The following is a 17,029-nucleotide window of genomic DNA, read 5'->3' as shown; positions in this document are numbered from 1 at the left end:
AACCAAAACAGCTGTTGGTCACACCAAAAGTGAGTTGAGATTTTCTCATCTGAATACACTCCATGCATGTGTTCTGTGTAGTCATTGCCTTTTCAGCAGGCCTCAAGATTAACATGAGGAGTGCTGTTTGATGAGCAGGGTGTGGTGGCACACAGGACAGGGGCTGGTGAACCTGTCTGAATGACACACACTGTACAGCTGGCAGTGTTAGCAACAGATGCAATGACCAGCTGTGGAGCCACTGTTCCTTCCTGGATGCTGAGGAGTAGCAGAGACACCAGGAGATGAGCAGCCTGAAGTGTGTTGGTATGCCCTTTAATGTACAGCTCATTCCTGCTGCTGTGCTTCTCTTTCCAGGCAGATCATGGAAGTTTTCTGTTTGTCTCTCCCTGGAGCCTGTACACCAGGAGGAAGCAGGATATCAGATTATATCCTCTGATGCTGGAGAACTGGATGACCTTTAGCACAAGGGTATTACGTCTTGGAGCTGAAACTAAAGGTACAGCAGTCTAAGAAAATTAATGTGCTTAACTGGAAAAATTAGGCATTATTGACAAAAAACTCAGTAACTTGGTAAAAGCTGAGAATCATCAAGATGTGAAGTGAACCTACCCCTACTCTTTTGTGGAAAAGCATGCCAGAATTTAATTTGGGTGACATTTGAATAAGTGATGAGGAGAGACATAAGAGTGAACAAAATAAAATGCTGTTCCTGGCAGCACTGTTATTGTTGAACCATGCAATATGCACAGAAAACAGTGACTGGATGACCTGCCTGCATTATGTTCCAAACCACTTATCCCCATACTCCCTTCTTTCATCAGTTATTGTCATAATAGGACATACATGGCAGGATCTAAGAGAGTGGTTTTACTGAGTTTAACAGTACCAGTAAAGACTTTAATAACCAGGTGAGAACTGTGATGGCCAAGAATGGACAATATTTATACCCCACTCTCCTCACAGGGTGGTAACCTTGAGCAAGGAGGCCTGTTTAGCAGCGACAACAAAGCTGGTAAATCAGAGAGAAGCTCTGTCAGACTGCAAACACTTTGAGATATAAACTGTATTATCCCACATGTTGGAACAGCCTGCAACACAACAGGGTCCTCATTTGCACCAGGCTCCTGGGTAGTAAGGAGTACCAGTGTTTATGACAGCAATGCAGCCCTTGCTTTTAAGTTGTTTACAATTAAAACATATACTTAAAAATCAGGGGCAGACTAGATAAAAGCTTTTGAGAGAGAGACTTCACCATAATTGTAATTTTACTTATTTTCATGCAAGAACACTCATGAATTAAAGTCTTCCATTAATTGTTTAAAGAATTATTAAATACTGCTTTGGTTCTATATAATGAGTTTTCTACACAGAGATATTCAAAATGTGAAGGCTGAGGTATTTTTAACTGGAATTTCACATCTGCCATCAAGGAAAAGTGACTCTGTAAGACAAACCCTATCCTAGCTTTAAGGATATTTATTGATTGTCAGTGTTGCCCTGTGAAAGGTGAATGAAGTAAAGACATAGAAGAGAACAAGTTTGATCCATCTATCCAAGTGCTGGTAGTCCAGTTACCTTCTCAGGAACAATGTAGTCCCAGGTTTTTGGATATATTTGAAGATTGCCAGTGAATGAGAACAGATAGATAAATATCTTCATGGTTTTATTCTGCAGAAGACCAGATTAAGGTACAGAAAGGGTTTTTTTCCATTACGGTTCTAGAATCATATATTCTCAGAATCTCAACTTTCAGCTAAAGTTTTGGCTTCTGAGCAGTTTCACCAACTGGTTTTCAGTGTTGATTTTCAGTTAAAGTTGGTAGCTCATACATTGTTAGTAAATATACAAGCTTCACTGTGTTTTTCTATTTTTCTCAACATAGGATAACTCTTTGAGCTTGAAAACATGTCTTTTTATAACCTTATCAAAACCAGTAAGTTTTATGTGAGCATTATTACAATGATTTAGAACAAAAGAAAAAACTATAACCCTAACCCAAGTTAGCTAAGCATCAAATATTATAATGGAGGATAAAACCTGCTTGATAACATTTCCAGGAATTAGGTCTTCATGACAAAGCCACTTCCTCTTTCTTCAGTATCTAAGGAAAAGTGTTTAATCTAGTGAAATGCACCAAATGCCTCAGCCAAAACTGACAGCTAAAAGAGAAAGATATTTTTGATTTTATTATTTGAAAACACCTTTCAAATCTTTTCATTACAAAAGAGAACACAACAAAAAATACTCTATTAACAGGCCTGGCCATTCTATTTCACCATTTACAGCACCATTTTTTTGCTTCGTTTTTTTTTTTTTTTTTGTTGTTGTTGTTGTTGTTGTTGTTGTGGGTTTTTTTGTTTGTTTGGTTTTTTTTTAGAAAGGGCTCTACTGAAAAAAAAACCACACAAACTTGCATCAAAATTTCCTGGATTATACTGTATTTTAGTTCCTGATTAAGTTGCATCAAAAATAACTAATATAAGGATTATGACAGCATTGTTAACACCTGAGTATTACTGGAGTACCAAACTGCACGGGATAGACAAGTCTGAGTGAATTTACAGAAAGCCATCCTCCAAGAGCCTTTACAAAAATAAAGAAATTTAAGTTGGAAGATTTCATGACTTGATTCGCTTTCCTAATCACACTTCCTGTATGCATAATACATAAGCTTTTATAGAAAGAAAAAAGAGCAAGAAAGCTAAAAGAGCAATCTAAAAGACAGCAAGTTCTCTAGATTCAAAGCATAACATTAAAAAAAGCTAAATACAAATAAAAAAATTAGGGCACGCAGTCTGTTCTAGATACACTTTTCTAAAAAATCACATATGGTGCAGATTACATTGTGCATAAACAGGAAACAAAACCCAAGCAATAAACCACTAAAGGAGATAAGGGGAAACATTGTAGACAAGAAACTCTCACACAAAACACAAGTAATAAAGCAATCTATGACAGGACTTCCATGTAAGGACTGCTGAAGTTATTCCTGTCATCTCCCCCAAAATCCCTAAATCCCCAGAGACAAAGGAGCAGAACAAACTAGTACCAGGCAGCAGCACTGCAAACCTAATTCTCACAAGTAAATAAGCACAGTCCAGTTATATTGTGACTATTTATACAGTGACAACAATATTTCTTATAGTAAAAAAAATTATTACAACAGATAGGACACATGAAACAGCTCAGCCAACTCCTATTTCTTTACTCCCAAAACAATTTTTATAAAAGGAGAGAACATTGATTTCCAAAAAATTTAAGTTCCAGATTTAAAAAACTAAGACCATTTATAGTGTGAATTTATACAGCAGCTTACGTTGTAAAAAAGGAAAAAGTGTTGATTTACAACAATACTAAAACTTTTTTGGTGTTTTTTTCCTCTGCGTATGTCAGGAGTTTGGGGCTTTTTTAAGTTTGATTGGTGGGAGTGTCTCATATGACTTATGAGCCCTCTTTCTGAGCACTGTTTCAGTTATTAGTTTGACAATGGACATTTGTAACAATGCATGTTTGTCTAATTATGACTTGCACAAAATTAATGTGAAAAAATCATATAATAGTCTTAAACAGGAAGAAATACTTTATAAGCACTAGCAAGTCTGCAAACATGAGTGCCTAGCTAATAAGCATAATTACTGCTCATGCTTCAATAGTCTGAACTGATCAGCAGTAGGGGTCAGAAAATATTCCTCTGTAGGACATTAGCTAGATCCATCACATAGGGATTTTGTTTTCTTCCTTCAAAACAAACTCCAGAGAGATCACCAATAGCATAACAGTGAGTCAAGTTGTAGCCCTATGTACAGCAGATTCTGTGCACTTCCAGTCTGATTGTATCATTATTAAATAAATTGTTTACCAAGAAAAATATTTTTCCTCTAATTTTCAATATTTACAGATTACATCTGTGGTTGTTCTCTTTCCTCGCCTGTACCAGCCCGGACTGATGCCCCACTGGGCTCCAGCTATAACCATGCCCATGTTCCCATCTTGTTCCAGCATTTCTTTGGGACAGGGCTTCCTGCTGACCTCCTAAATATTAATGATTCTTTATACAAGACATGTACACACACGTGGCTTTAGAAAGCTAATACTCCTCTGAGCAAGGAAACCAACAAGACTCCTGGGTGTTTCAAGAGAAATCTGTGTATGGGTTTAAACCTAGCACCAGCTGGAGGTTACTCAGGTGGGCAACACAGTTTCAAGCGTTACAGCTGCAGTCTTATTGTGACAAAGCAGCACTCGTTTTGAAATGCACACTCTAGAGACGTGAAGCTCAGATTGCACAGAGTTGTTGCTGCCCTGTTAGCACATAACTACTGAGCTGTTACTTTCATTTATTTTTCATAGTTTGCCAATAGGGTTATTTTAGAAAAGTAAAACGAATTTACTTGCATAACGATGCATGTATACTTCTTAAATTTGTTATTCTGTAGGAAAGCTATGCAGTAGCATATAACTGTAAATAACCAAAATGAAATATCCATTTGTTTTGAAAATTGACAGCCAATCAAGCAGAATACCAAAATCATTTACCGCACAAAACTACAGCTTTACTCAGTCTTGTGCTTGTAACAGGAACTCAACTAAAATCTGAAGGGCCAAATCCTGCAGTTTTTCTCTTTCTCCTTGACCTGCTTTCATCAAATATATCTACTACTTTCTCATGAGGAACTATAGGCCACAGAATGTCACCAGTTTCACATCTGTTCTACAAAGACATTCTAGAATGTCCGAGGCAAAAAAAAATCTGACAACATCTGTACTCTTCAGACAGATGGGTCAGGTGAGCAATAAACCAGTTAATGTCTATCAACTTACCAAAAGGAAAACCACCCCAGCCCTCCAAAAAGTTTTTCTGCCAAAGCTCTGCAGGGCCAGCAGCCCAGGGACCTGTTGCAGGAGGGAGAGCTGGGGACTAGTGCAGACACTTGTGACAAAGAAGCCCCAACTGAGCACCCTGAGCACAGCCACTGCTGGGCCACCTACTGCTCATCCCAAATGTCTCAGCATCAGATGCACGGTGAGCACACCTGGGGCAGCAAGCAGCCAGTGAGCATCCAGGGTAATGACAGCAACCCTGGGGCCAGGCCACTGCCTGCCTGGTGGGGGAGGCAGCCTCTCCTGCTCGCACAAGTGTGGAGGGAAGGAGTGACTCCTCACCATGCCTGAGGGCTGCCACCAGCAGTGTACACTGCGCTGCACAGCCTGTCTGTCCTGGAGATCCACAGCAGCAGCACGGGGACATGAGACAACTGAGCCTTTGCTGTTTTGTGTCCCTGGTGTCAGCCAGCAGCTCCTGCCCCTGGTGGGCATCTCCAGAGTCATAGTGGTGTGACCTGGAAAGGTCTTAGGATGTTGAACACATCAGTCAGAAACTGCTCCTGAAGAAGATCTATGGATTGAGGGAGGTGACAGGAGGTAAGGGACATCCTCAGCTGCTGCCCTGAGGGCTCTCTGCCTTTCCTTCCCAGGACCTGCCTCCTGTAGAAAGATTCCTCTCTCTTAGGCCAGCACCACTGTGGCATGAAGGATGAAGGTCATGTTCACAGCCAGTGGGCTGCAGACACAGGGATGATTTCAACACCCCCTCACCAATTTATGGACTTGTACTTAGAATTTCAAGTTTTCCTAAATTTTGCATGATGGGCTGGAGTGTCCTTTTATGCAAAGTACATCAGAGCATCTTAGTCTTTACTGTTGCAGTTATTTCCTGCCTTCCCCATGGTACTTCCTAATCATATTTAACGTACAGCAAAGAAAACCTGTTTTTTATCTTTTTTCTATATTACATGGAAATTTTAAAAACCACTGTGTATTCTGCTTGCTAGGTCTTACAATCTTTGCTCTCTCAAGAGCAACCTCTCTCCTGCTAAGAGTCAACACTGAAATTTGTTGAGCCGGTTGGTGCCACTGTCCAATGCTGCCGAGTAGAAGGAAATGCAGAGCTGAACCTCCCAGGCCCCGGGGTTTTAGTGCTTCAACTGCTCTTTGAAACTGAGAGAGATCTGCTGTTCACACTGCTGATGGCAAACAGCTGCCCTGTGTAAGGAAATGTGCCTCATGCCTCTTCTGACCTTCTGCAGCCCCACACAGGCCTCCCAGGCTCAGAGGTCTGCATCTCTGAGCAGCATCTCTGTGATGCTGTTCTGGCACAGCAGGATACACTGAATGCTCAGAGCTCCCCAGGAGGGCTTGAAAAAGACAACACCCATGTCTGTACCCAGGTATTGGAGGATGTTTAAAACCTGCTGCAAAGGGCTGTGTGTGCATTAACTATGTTACACTTGGCTTAAGCTTGAAAGAGCTAACAGGAAAGTCCTGTACAAAGAGAGCTCAATTTGTGTTTTACTTTCCTTGATTTCAGTTGCAGTAATGTGCTTATATTTTATTTTTGAGGACTTGAGCTATATTGAAAAATAATTGGTCATATTTTACAGCACTTTCTCTGACTTACAAAACTCATGTCTTAGCGTGACTCTATTTAATATTTCTCCTCTTTGCTACATGCTTTATTAAAACATCCATCTGGTAAGCCATTTTTATCTTCTGTCTTTTAAAGCTACTTTTAAAATTCCAAAGTTAACATAAAATGTGCAGAAACTTTATTCTGCTGACACTGGAAAATGGCAGAACACATATTTCACCACTTTCTGATATATGCTTACTATTCTAGAGGGTAATATTTTTTCCACTACTTAGAAAGATTTGGGATGCTATTAAATTGTTTCCTAATTTTTGCACAGCTAATGGTATAACAATAACCAAACATTACTTGCAATCTAAAATGTTTATTATTTAAATAATGCTTTAAGAGATGGAACAAAATTTAAATTATCAGTAATTTCAGCTGAACATCATGGATGTCCTGTGAGAAGAATGGATGACAGAAAAAATCCACAGCTTCAAATGGGAAAAAACCTTAAATTTGAAAACAGCTTCTAAGAACTACAGGTAATGGTCTCTGTCTGTGTACTTAAAATGGGCTTAATAGTCTCTATATATATTATGATGGAAGCTACATCTATTCTGTGCCAAAAGGAGCCTCAATGGACATTTAGACCCCAGATTTCCTTGCCAGTAAGATCTGACTCTTCTTCCAACGTGTGCTCAAGATATAGTTCATTATTCCCATATGAAAAAGGAGTCAAAAATACTTCCCAAAATTTACATATGGGAGCGTCCAAGGCCTTATTTTAGAACTTAAAGTGACTGAAAGTTTGATTTACAATTCAACTGGATTAATTTCTGGAGAAACAGTTTTAGACTGGCTTCAAAATGAAAATGAAAGAAAGTATCTAATTGCTTTCCTTTTCTCAAATTCTCTGTACTGCTAACACTTGCATATCAGATCATGCATGTTGCAGCTAAAATTATAAATTCACTTTCATCAAACAACTTTGCAATGCAATAAATAAAGCTTTTAATGCCATGAATGACATTGTGCAACTTTTGAATCAATTATATGACATTCCTCTCTCTAAACCTTTCCATAAATTATTTGTCGAATTCTCTATTGCTGTGAGCCTCCAAAAGTTTATTCAGTCAAAGCTGAACTTCATCAATTAAACTACAGTGAGATCTTATATGGTCAATATGTGATATTAATTCCAAACTTTGTATCTAAGTATGTTTATTGAATTAAGAAAAATTCTTCACATGAGCAGATTTTGAAAGTCCCACTCAACAACACTAACAATCACCTGGATTGTGGAAAAGCCCCATCTAATAATATTTTGTATTTTTTCTTTTTAGAAGAATAAATGTGTAATTGAAATAGTATGCTGTCTCTGATAATGCCACAAGCAGTCATTTACAAATACTCCCTGAAACAATCAGGCTGACGGGCACAGGGGACTGCCTGCATGGAACACAAGACATGACAGCATTTAATTGTAATGTTGATTGCACTGAAGTACCATTAATGTCAGTCATAGCTGACTGTACAAGCAGGCAACCCAATTTGTACTCAGTGGTAGAATTCCAAATGGTATTTGATCAGGCTCTGAGAAAACAGAGATGCTTGAATAATAATAAATTTCCCAGTACAGTAAACTAACCAATTGATGATATGGAAGTATGTTTACCTATTTTAAATAAGTTTGTTAATTTGAAAAAGAAAGCAAAAGAAGTTTAAATTAATCTAGAAATTCCTCTGACCTTGTGCAAGGCCTTTTCTTGCCAAACAGCATCGGTGTAGAAACCTTCCTCAATGGACAAAAAATGGTGCTCTTCTCTCACCCCTTTTTTTCAGCTCCACCTGACGGAGTTTCCTGGTGGTGCTGGTTTTTTATGTGACAGTTGATTAAACACTTTCATCATCAGTGGCAGAAAATATTATTAACATATTTATTAATTTTTTAAGTGCACCATTGTGAGCACTACAACGACCTGAAATGGAACAGCTGTCACCTCTTCACACACAGGTACCTGGGCTTCCACAGAGCTCTTTAGACCATTCAGTTAGAAATGTCTCCTTTTGATGAGGCACAATGGTATATATCCTTGCCAAGTAAGAGAAGATAAACTGCACTAACTCAGAAACATGACTGAAAGCAGGGCCCTGTTTTATTATCCAGCAAAACTTTTATTACAGTTGGAAGGTCTTAAGTTTCATTTGCACTAAAGTAAATCAAAGTAGCTCTACTGAAAGTAGGGAAGCTGCATTTGATGTAATTACAGGATGGACTTGGATTAGAACTTGCCCATCTACTGCAACTAATGTACTTAGGGCTTAAAGATACAATGAACTGTATTATTTATAATATTTAAATTGATTTTGAATAAGAGCCAGACAAAAGTATAACATAAATAGCACTGGGAATGGCAACTGGATGGATTGCTTTTCACTTTTCTCTGTGGATGAAACAGAAAATAAACTGTTCAAAGAAGCTGGACTTTTTCACAGAGAAGTGAACACAAAGTGAAGAAATACTGAAGAAAAAAAATTAAAAATAAAACAATATACATCCATAGGACTAGAAAGCAATGTCCTTTCAGTGGCATTCTCACCTCCAAAAGAAGGATGCCTGGAGCTATCTAGAGCTTAAAAGGAGGGATCAAGTTCCTTCCAGCCAAACTCAGATATCCTTTATCTGTTTAGCAAGCTGAGAGTATTGAGAACATACTGCTTCACCTACAACAGCAGATATTCTGGGAATTGCGCAGTTCTACAAGTGAAAGTAACAAAATCAGATTGCAAGAAAAAGTGTATAATGCAGAAAAGGGGAAAAAAAGAAAGGAAGAAAGCCAGTTGAATTTTTTTCAAAGGTGATCCAGTACTCATTTTATTCTGAGCATTTTTACCATTCCCTTTGAAATTTGTGGGTTGGGAACCTCTGTCAGTCTGGATCTGTGAGGTGCCTAGTATTTTTCAAATACTGCTTGACAAATAAATATTCAGCCCCAAATACATATACCCTGGTTCTTCTTCTGTATTTAAAAAGCAAAAATAACCAAATCTTATTTTTCAAGTTTCTTCCTTGTAGTACGCTGTAAAGCACCATCAGCTTTTTAATGTTTATTGGTTTTGTTATTATTGTACATTAAAACAAGACACTGGACAATGTTTATTACTAAAATTCTTCGAGACATTCATCTGCCACCTTTCTCAAGCTTACCAAGATCCTAACTGAGAAAACGTGTCACTTTGTGGTTCTTCATTTTCTCAAGAACCTCCAATTGCTGATAGTGTCTTACACAAATAAACACTAGCAAGAGACCCCCGAAAGAGAGGTAAATTTCAAGCCAGGAAACTGAAGGCTCTGCTCTACATTGACACATTTGGGCAAAGGCTCGTCTGTCTCTGCTGAAGCCAGGGGTCAATACCTGCCTTGAAGCCAGAACTGCATTTTCACAATTCACACTGAAGCCTCTAAAGAAGTAAAAGGTGGGGAAAGTCTTTGCTGGAGAATAACAGGACACTGTTAGGAATGCGTTTGAGAACACGTACCATGTGGGCTGAGTGGGCATATGTAAAGGTGAAAATATATGATCTCTTAAAAGCAAAGAGACTTTTTCAGCAGCCAAGAGCCAGGGATCATTGAGACAGAAATTTAATAACACCATCATTGGGACTGTCACGAGCATTTTTTTTAACTTTTCTTCAGCCGGTTCCAAAACATGCTTTAGAAACACATGAAGCGCCTGTCGCTCCTGCGAAATCCAGAGCACTGCTGTGCCACTGTAGGGCCCCTTCAGCCCCATCGGCCACCCAGGCGGGGCTTCCCTCCCGCCGTCCCCGGCGTTCCCCGGCACTCTCCCCGCGCCCACCGCGCCATTCCCGGCCGGGCCACCCTGGCCGGGCTGCGGGAGTGAGGAAGGGAGGGACACCCGGGGGAGGCAGTGCCAGGCCAAGGGGGCTCCTCGGTCCGCGCCCCGGCCCTGGGGAGCCTGCCCGGCTCCTACCTGGTAGGCGTCGGGAATGTTGACCGTCTCGCCGTGCTCCGCCACGTAGCCGATGATGCCCTTGCCCCAGGGCACCTGCACCTCGTTGCTGTCCTCGGTGGAGCCGCAGGGCAGCAGCGGGGTGCCGGCGTGCACGTCGAAGAACTTGGACACCAGGGTCTTCTTGCCGGCGGAGGTCCCCTCCACGAGGAAGAGGGATCCCCGGTCGGCGTCCACCATGAGGCAGACGAAGATGAGGATCTTGTAGCTGAGGCTGGTGAGGTCCAGGTCATTGGAGATGTCCTTGACCAGTTCCAGGAAGAACTGTCGCTCGTTGTGCTCCTTGAGGTAGCGCTTGTAGTCCAGGGCGGTGGGGGGGTACTGGGGCAGGCTGACGCGGGACTCCAGCAGGGCGCTGAGGATGTGCGCGGTGGTGGGGGGCAAGGAGCTGGCCTTCCGCAGCAGCGCCCGCCGCCGCACGCTGCTCAGCGGCTCCTGCGCCCGGGCGTGCACATGCTCGTCGTAGGTGAGGTTGACGTGGATGGCTTTGGAGCGGGCGAAGCTCTTCCGCAGCTCCTTCTGGGACGCTCGGCGCTGCAGCCCCCCGGGGCCGGGGCCGGGGCCGGGACCGCCGGGGCCGCCCGCGCTCCCCCAGCTGCCGCCGGGGCCGTCGCTGCTCCGCCGCTCCTCCGACGGGCCGCCGGCCGGGGCGGCGGGGACGGCAGGCGCTTTAGGGAGCGAGTTCTTCCTCTGCAGCCACTTCTCCACCAGCTCCGGGTGCCTCTCTAGGAAACTTTCCACCGCCGCCACGTCGAGGCCGGCATCGCCGGCGGCTGCCATGGTGCCGGCGGCGGGGGCGGCTCAGGCCGCGGGAGCTCCCGCGCTGGCCATGCCCCGCCGCCGCCACGTGCCGCTGCCGCCGCCCCGACGGCCGCCCCGGGGCACGGGGGATGCCGGCAGTGGGGCGAGGGGCCGCTTCTGCCCCTTGCCCGGGCTCCTCCTCCGCGGTGCGCCTTCTTCTCGCCTTCTGCTTTCCCCCGCGACCTCCTTTCCCTGCCCACCACTCTTTATTATTAGTAGCAGTAGTATTGGTATTTTTCTAGGTATTTTTTTGTGCTTCCCGGTTTTCAGCCTTTCGCCAGCTCTGACCTCGGTTCCCGGTTCTTGGCCGCTCCCCTGCTGAGTCGGGCAGGCGGTGCTGCCGCGCCTCTGGAGATGCTCCGGGAGCGCTCGGGCAAACCCCTTCTGCCAAGTGCTGTCAGTGCTGGCGGCGGCTCCTGCGTAAGCCAGCCGGCAGACCACTGAGAAGGAGGGAGGGGAGGACGCGTGAGCCGAGCGGGGGGGCAGGCGGGGAGGAGGGAGGGCTGGCGGGAGCGCCGGCAAACCCCGCTGCGGCTGGGGGGGCAGCACTGCCGCCCGCCTGGCAGCGGCCGCTTCGGCAGGGCGGGCGGGGCGCGCAGCGTGCCCCGGCGGGAGGACCCCCGGCAGTGGGGAGCTGTGCTGGGGAGTTTCATTCAGCAACATCGGGGGAAAGGGAGGGGCCTTTTGTCTGTGATGCTCGTTCGGGGAGGGGACGAACCGTGCCGCGGCTCCCGCCCGCGGTCCGCGGGAGCGGCAGCGGGATGTAATAGAAGCGCTCCCGTTAAAGAGCGCTCATTTATACCATTGTCTGAGCAGCTTCAGTACTTCAGGTGACAAGCAGTAAAACGGAGCCCTTCCAAGAATCCTGAGTGAATTCCGTTTCTTGAATCACTGAGTTGATTTGCGTATAGCCTCTCCCGTGCGGAGCCCCGAGTGAGCCCGGTGCGCACGGCTGCCGCGGGCTGCGAGGGGCACAGCGGGCTCTGCCCGCCCGGAGCCGCCCAGGGCTCTGTGCGTGCCGCAAGCCGCTGCTCCCCGGGGCGGCTCGGCGGGAGCGGCTCGGCGGGGGCGGCTCGGCGGGAGCGGGCGCGCCCAGGCGCTCCCGGGTGACCGCTCGGGCACCACCGGCTGCCAGACGGAAACCGACCGTATCCACCGCCGGCAGACCGACAAGGGTTATTTTTATGCGCACGTGGAGCACTTTTCATTGCTAAATCAATGCCTACGCATAAGCGATTGAAAAAACAAGTCATGGATCTTAACACGTGAAAATGTTTTTCATGCGCTCACCAAAGACTGAATGAAGGCGGCTTCAGAAATTCATGAATGGGAGTTCGGGTGGCTGGGAAAACACGGGCAAATCTTCAACCGAACGAGATTCCGACCTGCCGGGGACCTTGTCCCTGCAGCTGCCCCTTACGGCGCGGTTGCGGGCAGTGCTTGCAAGGAGAGGGAGCACTTTCGGGACACGTGTCGATAGCGCAGGTGCTGCGTGGGTGTCAGGGGGATGGAAGGGCTACGTGTGTGTCTCGGAGGACGGCCGCGTCTCCCGCGGCAGCGGGGGTGACCCTCAGAGGCTCCGTGTAGATGCTTCGGCTTGAGCAGCTCGGAGGCAGCTTACGAAGGCACAGACAAAGGATTTCGGCTCCCAGTCTCGGTGCCCGCGCCCTTGCAGGCTGAGCAGCGGTTCCCTGGCCGCCGCGGGTCCCGGGCCGCTGTGGCGGCAGGGCGCCATGCTCGCCCCCCGCTCTCGGCGGGGTTTCACACAGCTCTCGGACTCTCCCCGCCGCGCAGGGATGCTGCCGCAGGAGGACGGGCTCTCTCTCTCTCCATTGAGAAACCCCGCCGCCGCCGGCACACACCGGCAATAGGGCAGCGGGGGCGGCGCGCAGGCGCGCGGGCAGCGGGGGCGGGGGGCGCAGTCCCAGCAGCAGCCCCCGGTAGCAGCCCCCGGTAGCAGCCCCCGGTAGCAGCCCCCGGTAGCAGCCCCCGGTAGCAGCTCCGGCGCTCGGGGGGCGGAGGGGGGAGCCGGGGGCTAGCCCGGCCCTGGGCGGTGCGCGGCTGCGGGGAAAGAGCGCTCCCGGCCGCCGCACCGTGCCCCGCCCGACTTGCGGAGGGCGCCCGGCTGCAGAACCCGCGGCGAGTGGGCTGCGGGGCGAGGGGGCGGAAAGCGGGGAGGTCGGAAGACACGCTCTAGGGATTCATCCCCGAGCTGCTCGCAGCTCTGAAGAAGCCGAGCTTTCCCTTGCAGGTAGCTCGGCTATGACGAGGCAGCGCATCTCGGGAGGGCAAGGCTCGGTGAGCTTTCCCGGCGCGCTCCGGAGCTGTGACGCACGGGGGTTTCGCGGGCGGCGCCGGGCGCAGCCCCTCGGGCTGGGGGAGCCGCCGCTGTCACAGCGCCGGGGCGGCCGCGCTGTCGATGACCGCGCTCCCGGAGTCCCCGAGCCCACCGGGGCCGCCCCGATCCCCCCGGGCTGCCCCGAGCCCCCCAGGCTGCATTTGCGGTTTTGCAGCGCTGGCACAAACACTCCACTTGCACAGAGAAATCGCGTGAGCTGCTGGAGGCCAGCCCGGCGCGTACCCCCAGCTCTAAAGCGAGGACCTTGGGTGCGAAATAATTGTATGCATATAATTTTTATCATCTCATTGTGGTAAGGTTTGGTTTGAACACGCACACCAGTGTTTACCACAAAATGGCTACTATGTAGCAGTTCTGTATGTAAACACTTAAAGTAACTTAGTGTTTCTGTAAGCCTAGGTATAAACAACGTCCTTCAAAGTCTTGCATCTTTAGTTTAGCATCTTTAGTTTCTTTTGCTGGGATTCTATGCATAGGATTTGACTGCATCAGAAATCTGCATATTGACAATCTCTCAAATAGCAGTGAAAGTAAAGCTGCAGTTGTCTCCATTGCATGGAATACATAGTGAAAAATTTACTGTAACAGTTAACAGTAAAGAACTGTGGAACCTGAAATTCGTGTAGAGATAAAATATGACAAAGATGACCACACAGGTTTGACTGTTCTGTAACTTGCACAGGCTTTGGACATGCTGTAAAAACCTTGATAAAACCTTCAGAAGCCTGGCCTGGTGTGCATTGATGGATGTTAGTAGAAAACTGGGGTCTCTGTTTTGTCTGCAGGGCAAGTTAAAGAAGCACATTATACACTGGGCTGCAGCCTCGTGTTGGATTGAGGTAGATTAGTTTCAGCCTTTTTTGGGAGGGCAAAAATAGGAAAATGGAATTTGTCAATGCCATGGGATTGTGCAGCTATTGTAATTTTATAGGTATGCTGCAGTGAGGTACAAGCATCTTACATCTGATGCATCTGAAGTATGATGCACTTTTTGTCAGCAGGGTTGCACAATGCCAGCTCAGAGAGCACTGCAGGCTTTAGCCAATTGCATCTGGTTTCCTTGGGTACAACACAGAGAAATGCTCTAAGATGCCCTAAAAGAATCACATGGAGAAATGTCAATGCATTTCTCAGGTGCAGTGTGTTTCTCTGTGGAAGGCAGTGGAATAGCACTCCTCAAAATGCAATTGGGAAAACCACTTGAGAAAATTTTGTCATTTGGAGAGACACCTTATTACTCTAAATAGTCTGAAAGGGGGAAGCAGTTCCAGTAGAATCCAGGAGGATGGGAGCACAAATGATGTATAGTATAAAATGTACAAGGTATACTTTGTGTCACTTTAACAAGTAAAATATAAATCCTTTTTGCATCATGGAGAGTTGCAGTTCTTTGTATCATTTTGTATACAACTACTTACTGCTTCTAAACTATGTGAATATCTTTGCAATTCTAATTCCAGAATGTCCAAATTTAATTTCATGCTTTGTTTTAAAAAATGAGCGTGAGATTGACATAGAGTTCCACAAGGCTGTGCTCCATTGAATGGTGTTGGAAAAAGGGTTGTCAATAGCCAGTTTCTGGAATCTCTTGACAGAAGTTGAAAAACCATTATGGTTTCTTTCCAAACCTGCTAAAACCTGTCTTTTTCAACAGAAGCCTGCTCTTGTACTGAAGACTACTGCAATGACATGTTCACATTTCTCTTCTGTCCTCCAAAGCTGACTCTTCCCATTGTCTAAAGTGAATTTAGGTATCCATTTGTTTGCTTTCTTTTCAAAACTTGTTCTAACATCTGTATGATTTGTTCAGTACAATTTTACTGGGAAAAAATAGTTACTGTGTGTTGATGATGTATTGAAGGAAATTCTAGTATAAAGTGAATGTCACAAAACGTTTCCTAGGAATCATAAGGAAAAAAAAAAAGTCACACAATTCTAAAGCACTTTAGTAACCAGAAAAAAAAAAACCAAAAACAACAGGACACAGGACTGTGTATGAAATTAATAGCTTGATTCAATCCAAGTAATATAAACAAAAACAATGAAACTCACACAGAATACTTTCCCTTTTAGATGTTTCACTGTTTTTCAAGACTTTCTCTGTGAAAAGCACAAGAAAGACCAACAGTCATAGCATACTAGTAGGGGACGGTATTTAGTCAAGCAACAACTGCAGCACAGCACGATGCCAGTAGGGGGTAGTGACCAGCAAACAAAATCTAAAAGCTCTCCAGAATCAGGAATTAAAATCTGTCCTACACTCCAGTGTTCTGGGAAAGATAGAAACCTTCTGACCTGGTGTACTGAGTATTGGAAATCGTACCAATATTTGGTCCTGTCTTGTGCTTTCCATATTTTCCAGCAGTGTGGCACTGATAATATTCCTGAATAGAGAGCATGTCACTTTTTTCAACACAGATCTATGGAAAAAGTATATCTATGGAAAAAGTACCAAATGTTATCACGTCCTTCTACTTGTCAACTGCATCTGCTTATGTGACAGGGAGGCGGGATTTCTGAATATTTAATTTTCTTGTGAAAAAGAGCAGGCAGAACGCGCGCCGCCAGCCCTCCGTCCGTCCTTGCAGGCACCGAATAGCCGCGCGGTGCGGTGCGGAGTGCGCGGTGCGGTGTGCGCGGGGCAGTGCGGTGTGCACAGTGAGGTGTGCGCGGTGCGGTGTGCGCGGTGCGGTGTGTGAGCGGTGCGGTGTGCGCGGTGCCGTGAGGGACGGTGCGGTGTGTGCGCGGGGCGGTGTGCGACCGGTGCGGTGTGTGCGCGGTGCGGTGTGCGCGGTGCGGTGTGCGCGGTGCGGTGTGCACAGTGCGGTGTGTGCGCGGTGCGGTGTGCACAGTGCGGTGTGTGAGCGGTGCGGTGTGCGCGGTGCGGTGTGTGAGCGGTGCGGTGTGCGCGGTGCGGTGTGCGCGGTGCGGTGTGCGACCGGTGCGGTGTGCGCGGTGCGGTGTGCGCGGTGCGGTGTGCGCGGGGCGGTGTGCGACCGGTGCGGTGTGTGCGCGGTGCGGTGTGCACAGTGCGGTGTGTGCGCGGTGCGGTGTGCGCGGTGCGGTGTGCGACCGGTGCGGTGTGCGCGGTGCGGTGTGCGCGGTGCGGTGTGCGACCGGTGCGGTGTGCGCGGTGCGGTGTGCGCGGTGCGGTGTGCGCGGGGCGGTGTGCGACCGGTGCGGTGTGTGCGCGGTGCGGTGTGCACAGTGCGGTGTGTGAGCGGTGCGGTGTGCGCGGTGCGGTGTGTGAGCGGTGCGGTGTGCGCGGTGCCGTGAGGGACGGTGCGGTGTGTGCGCGGGGCGGTGTGCGCGGTGCGGTGAGGGACGGTGCGGGGCGGTGCAGCGGAAGCGGCGGCGGAAGGGACGGCGGAAGGGGCGGGCGCGCTGGTATCGGCGGCGGAAAAGGCGCTGTTGCCCTTC

At 47.1% G+C, this 17,029-nt stretch overlaps 1 protein-coding gene across 1 annotated transcript in view; it reads right to left on the bottom strand.

The window, feature by feature from the left end:
- Positions 1-11,229, bottom strand: part of PDE11A (phosphodiesterase 11A) — a 103,334-nt gene extending 92,105 nt beyond the window's left edge. Inside the window, exon 1 of the mRNA XM_058809522.1 lies at positions 10,411-11,229. Within this exon, the coding sequence (XP_058665505.1) occupies positions 10,411-11,229 (819 nt within the window). The remainder of the gene's footprint in view (positions 1-10,410) is intronic.
- Between the last annotated feature and the right edge of the window lie 5,800 nt (positions 11,230-17,029).

This window comes from Ammospiza caudacuta, chromosome 8 (assembly GCF_027887145.1).
Source record: "Ammospiza caudacuta isolate bAmmCau1 chromosome 8, bAmmCau1.pri, whole genome shotgun sequence".
In the NCBI taxonomy this organism is placed as follows: domain Eukaryota; kingdom Metazoa; phylum Chordata; class Aves; order Passeriformes; family Passerellidae; genus Ammospiza; species Ammospiza caudacuta.
The sequence above is the reverse complement of the archived record's forward strand: the minus strand, read 5'-3'. Positions and strand labels throughout refer to the sequence as shown.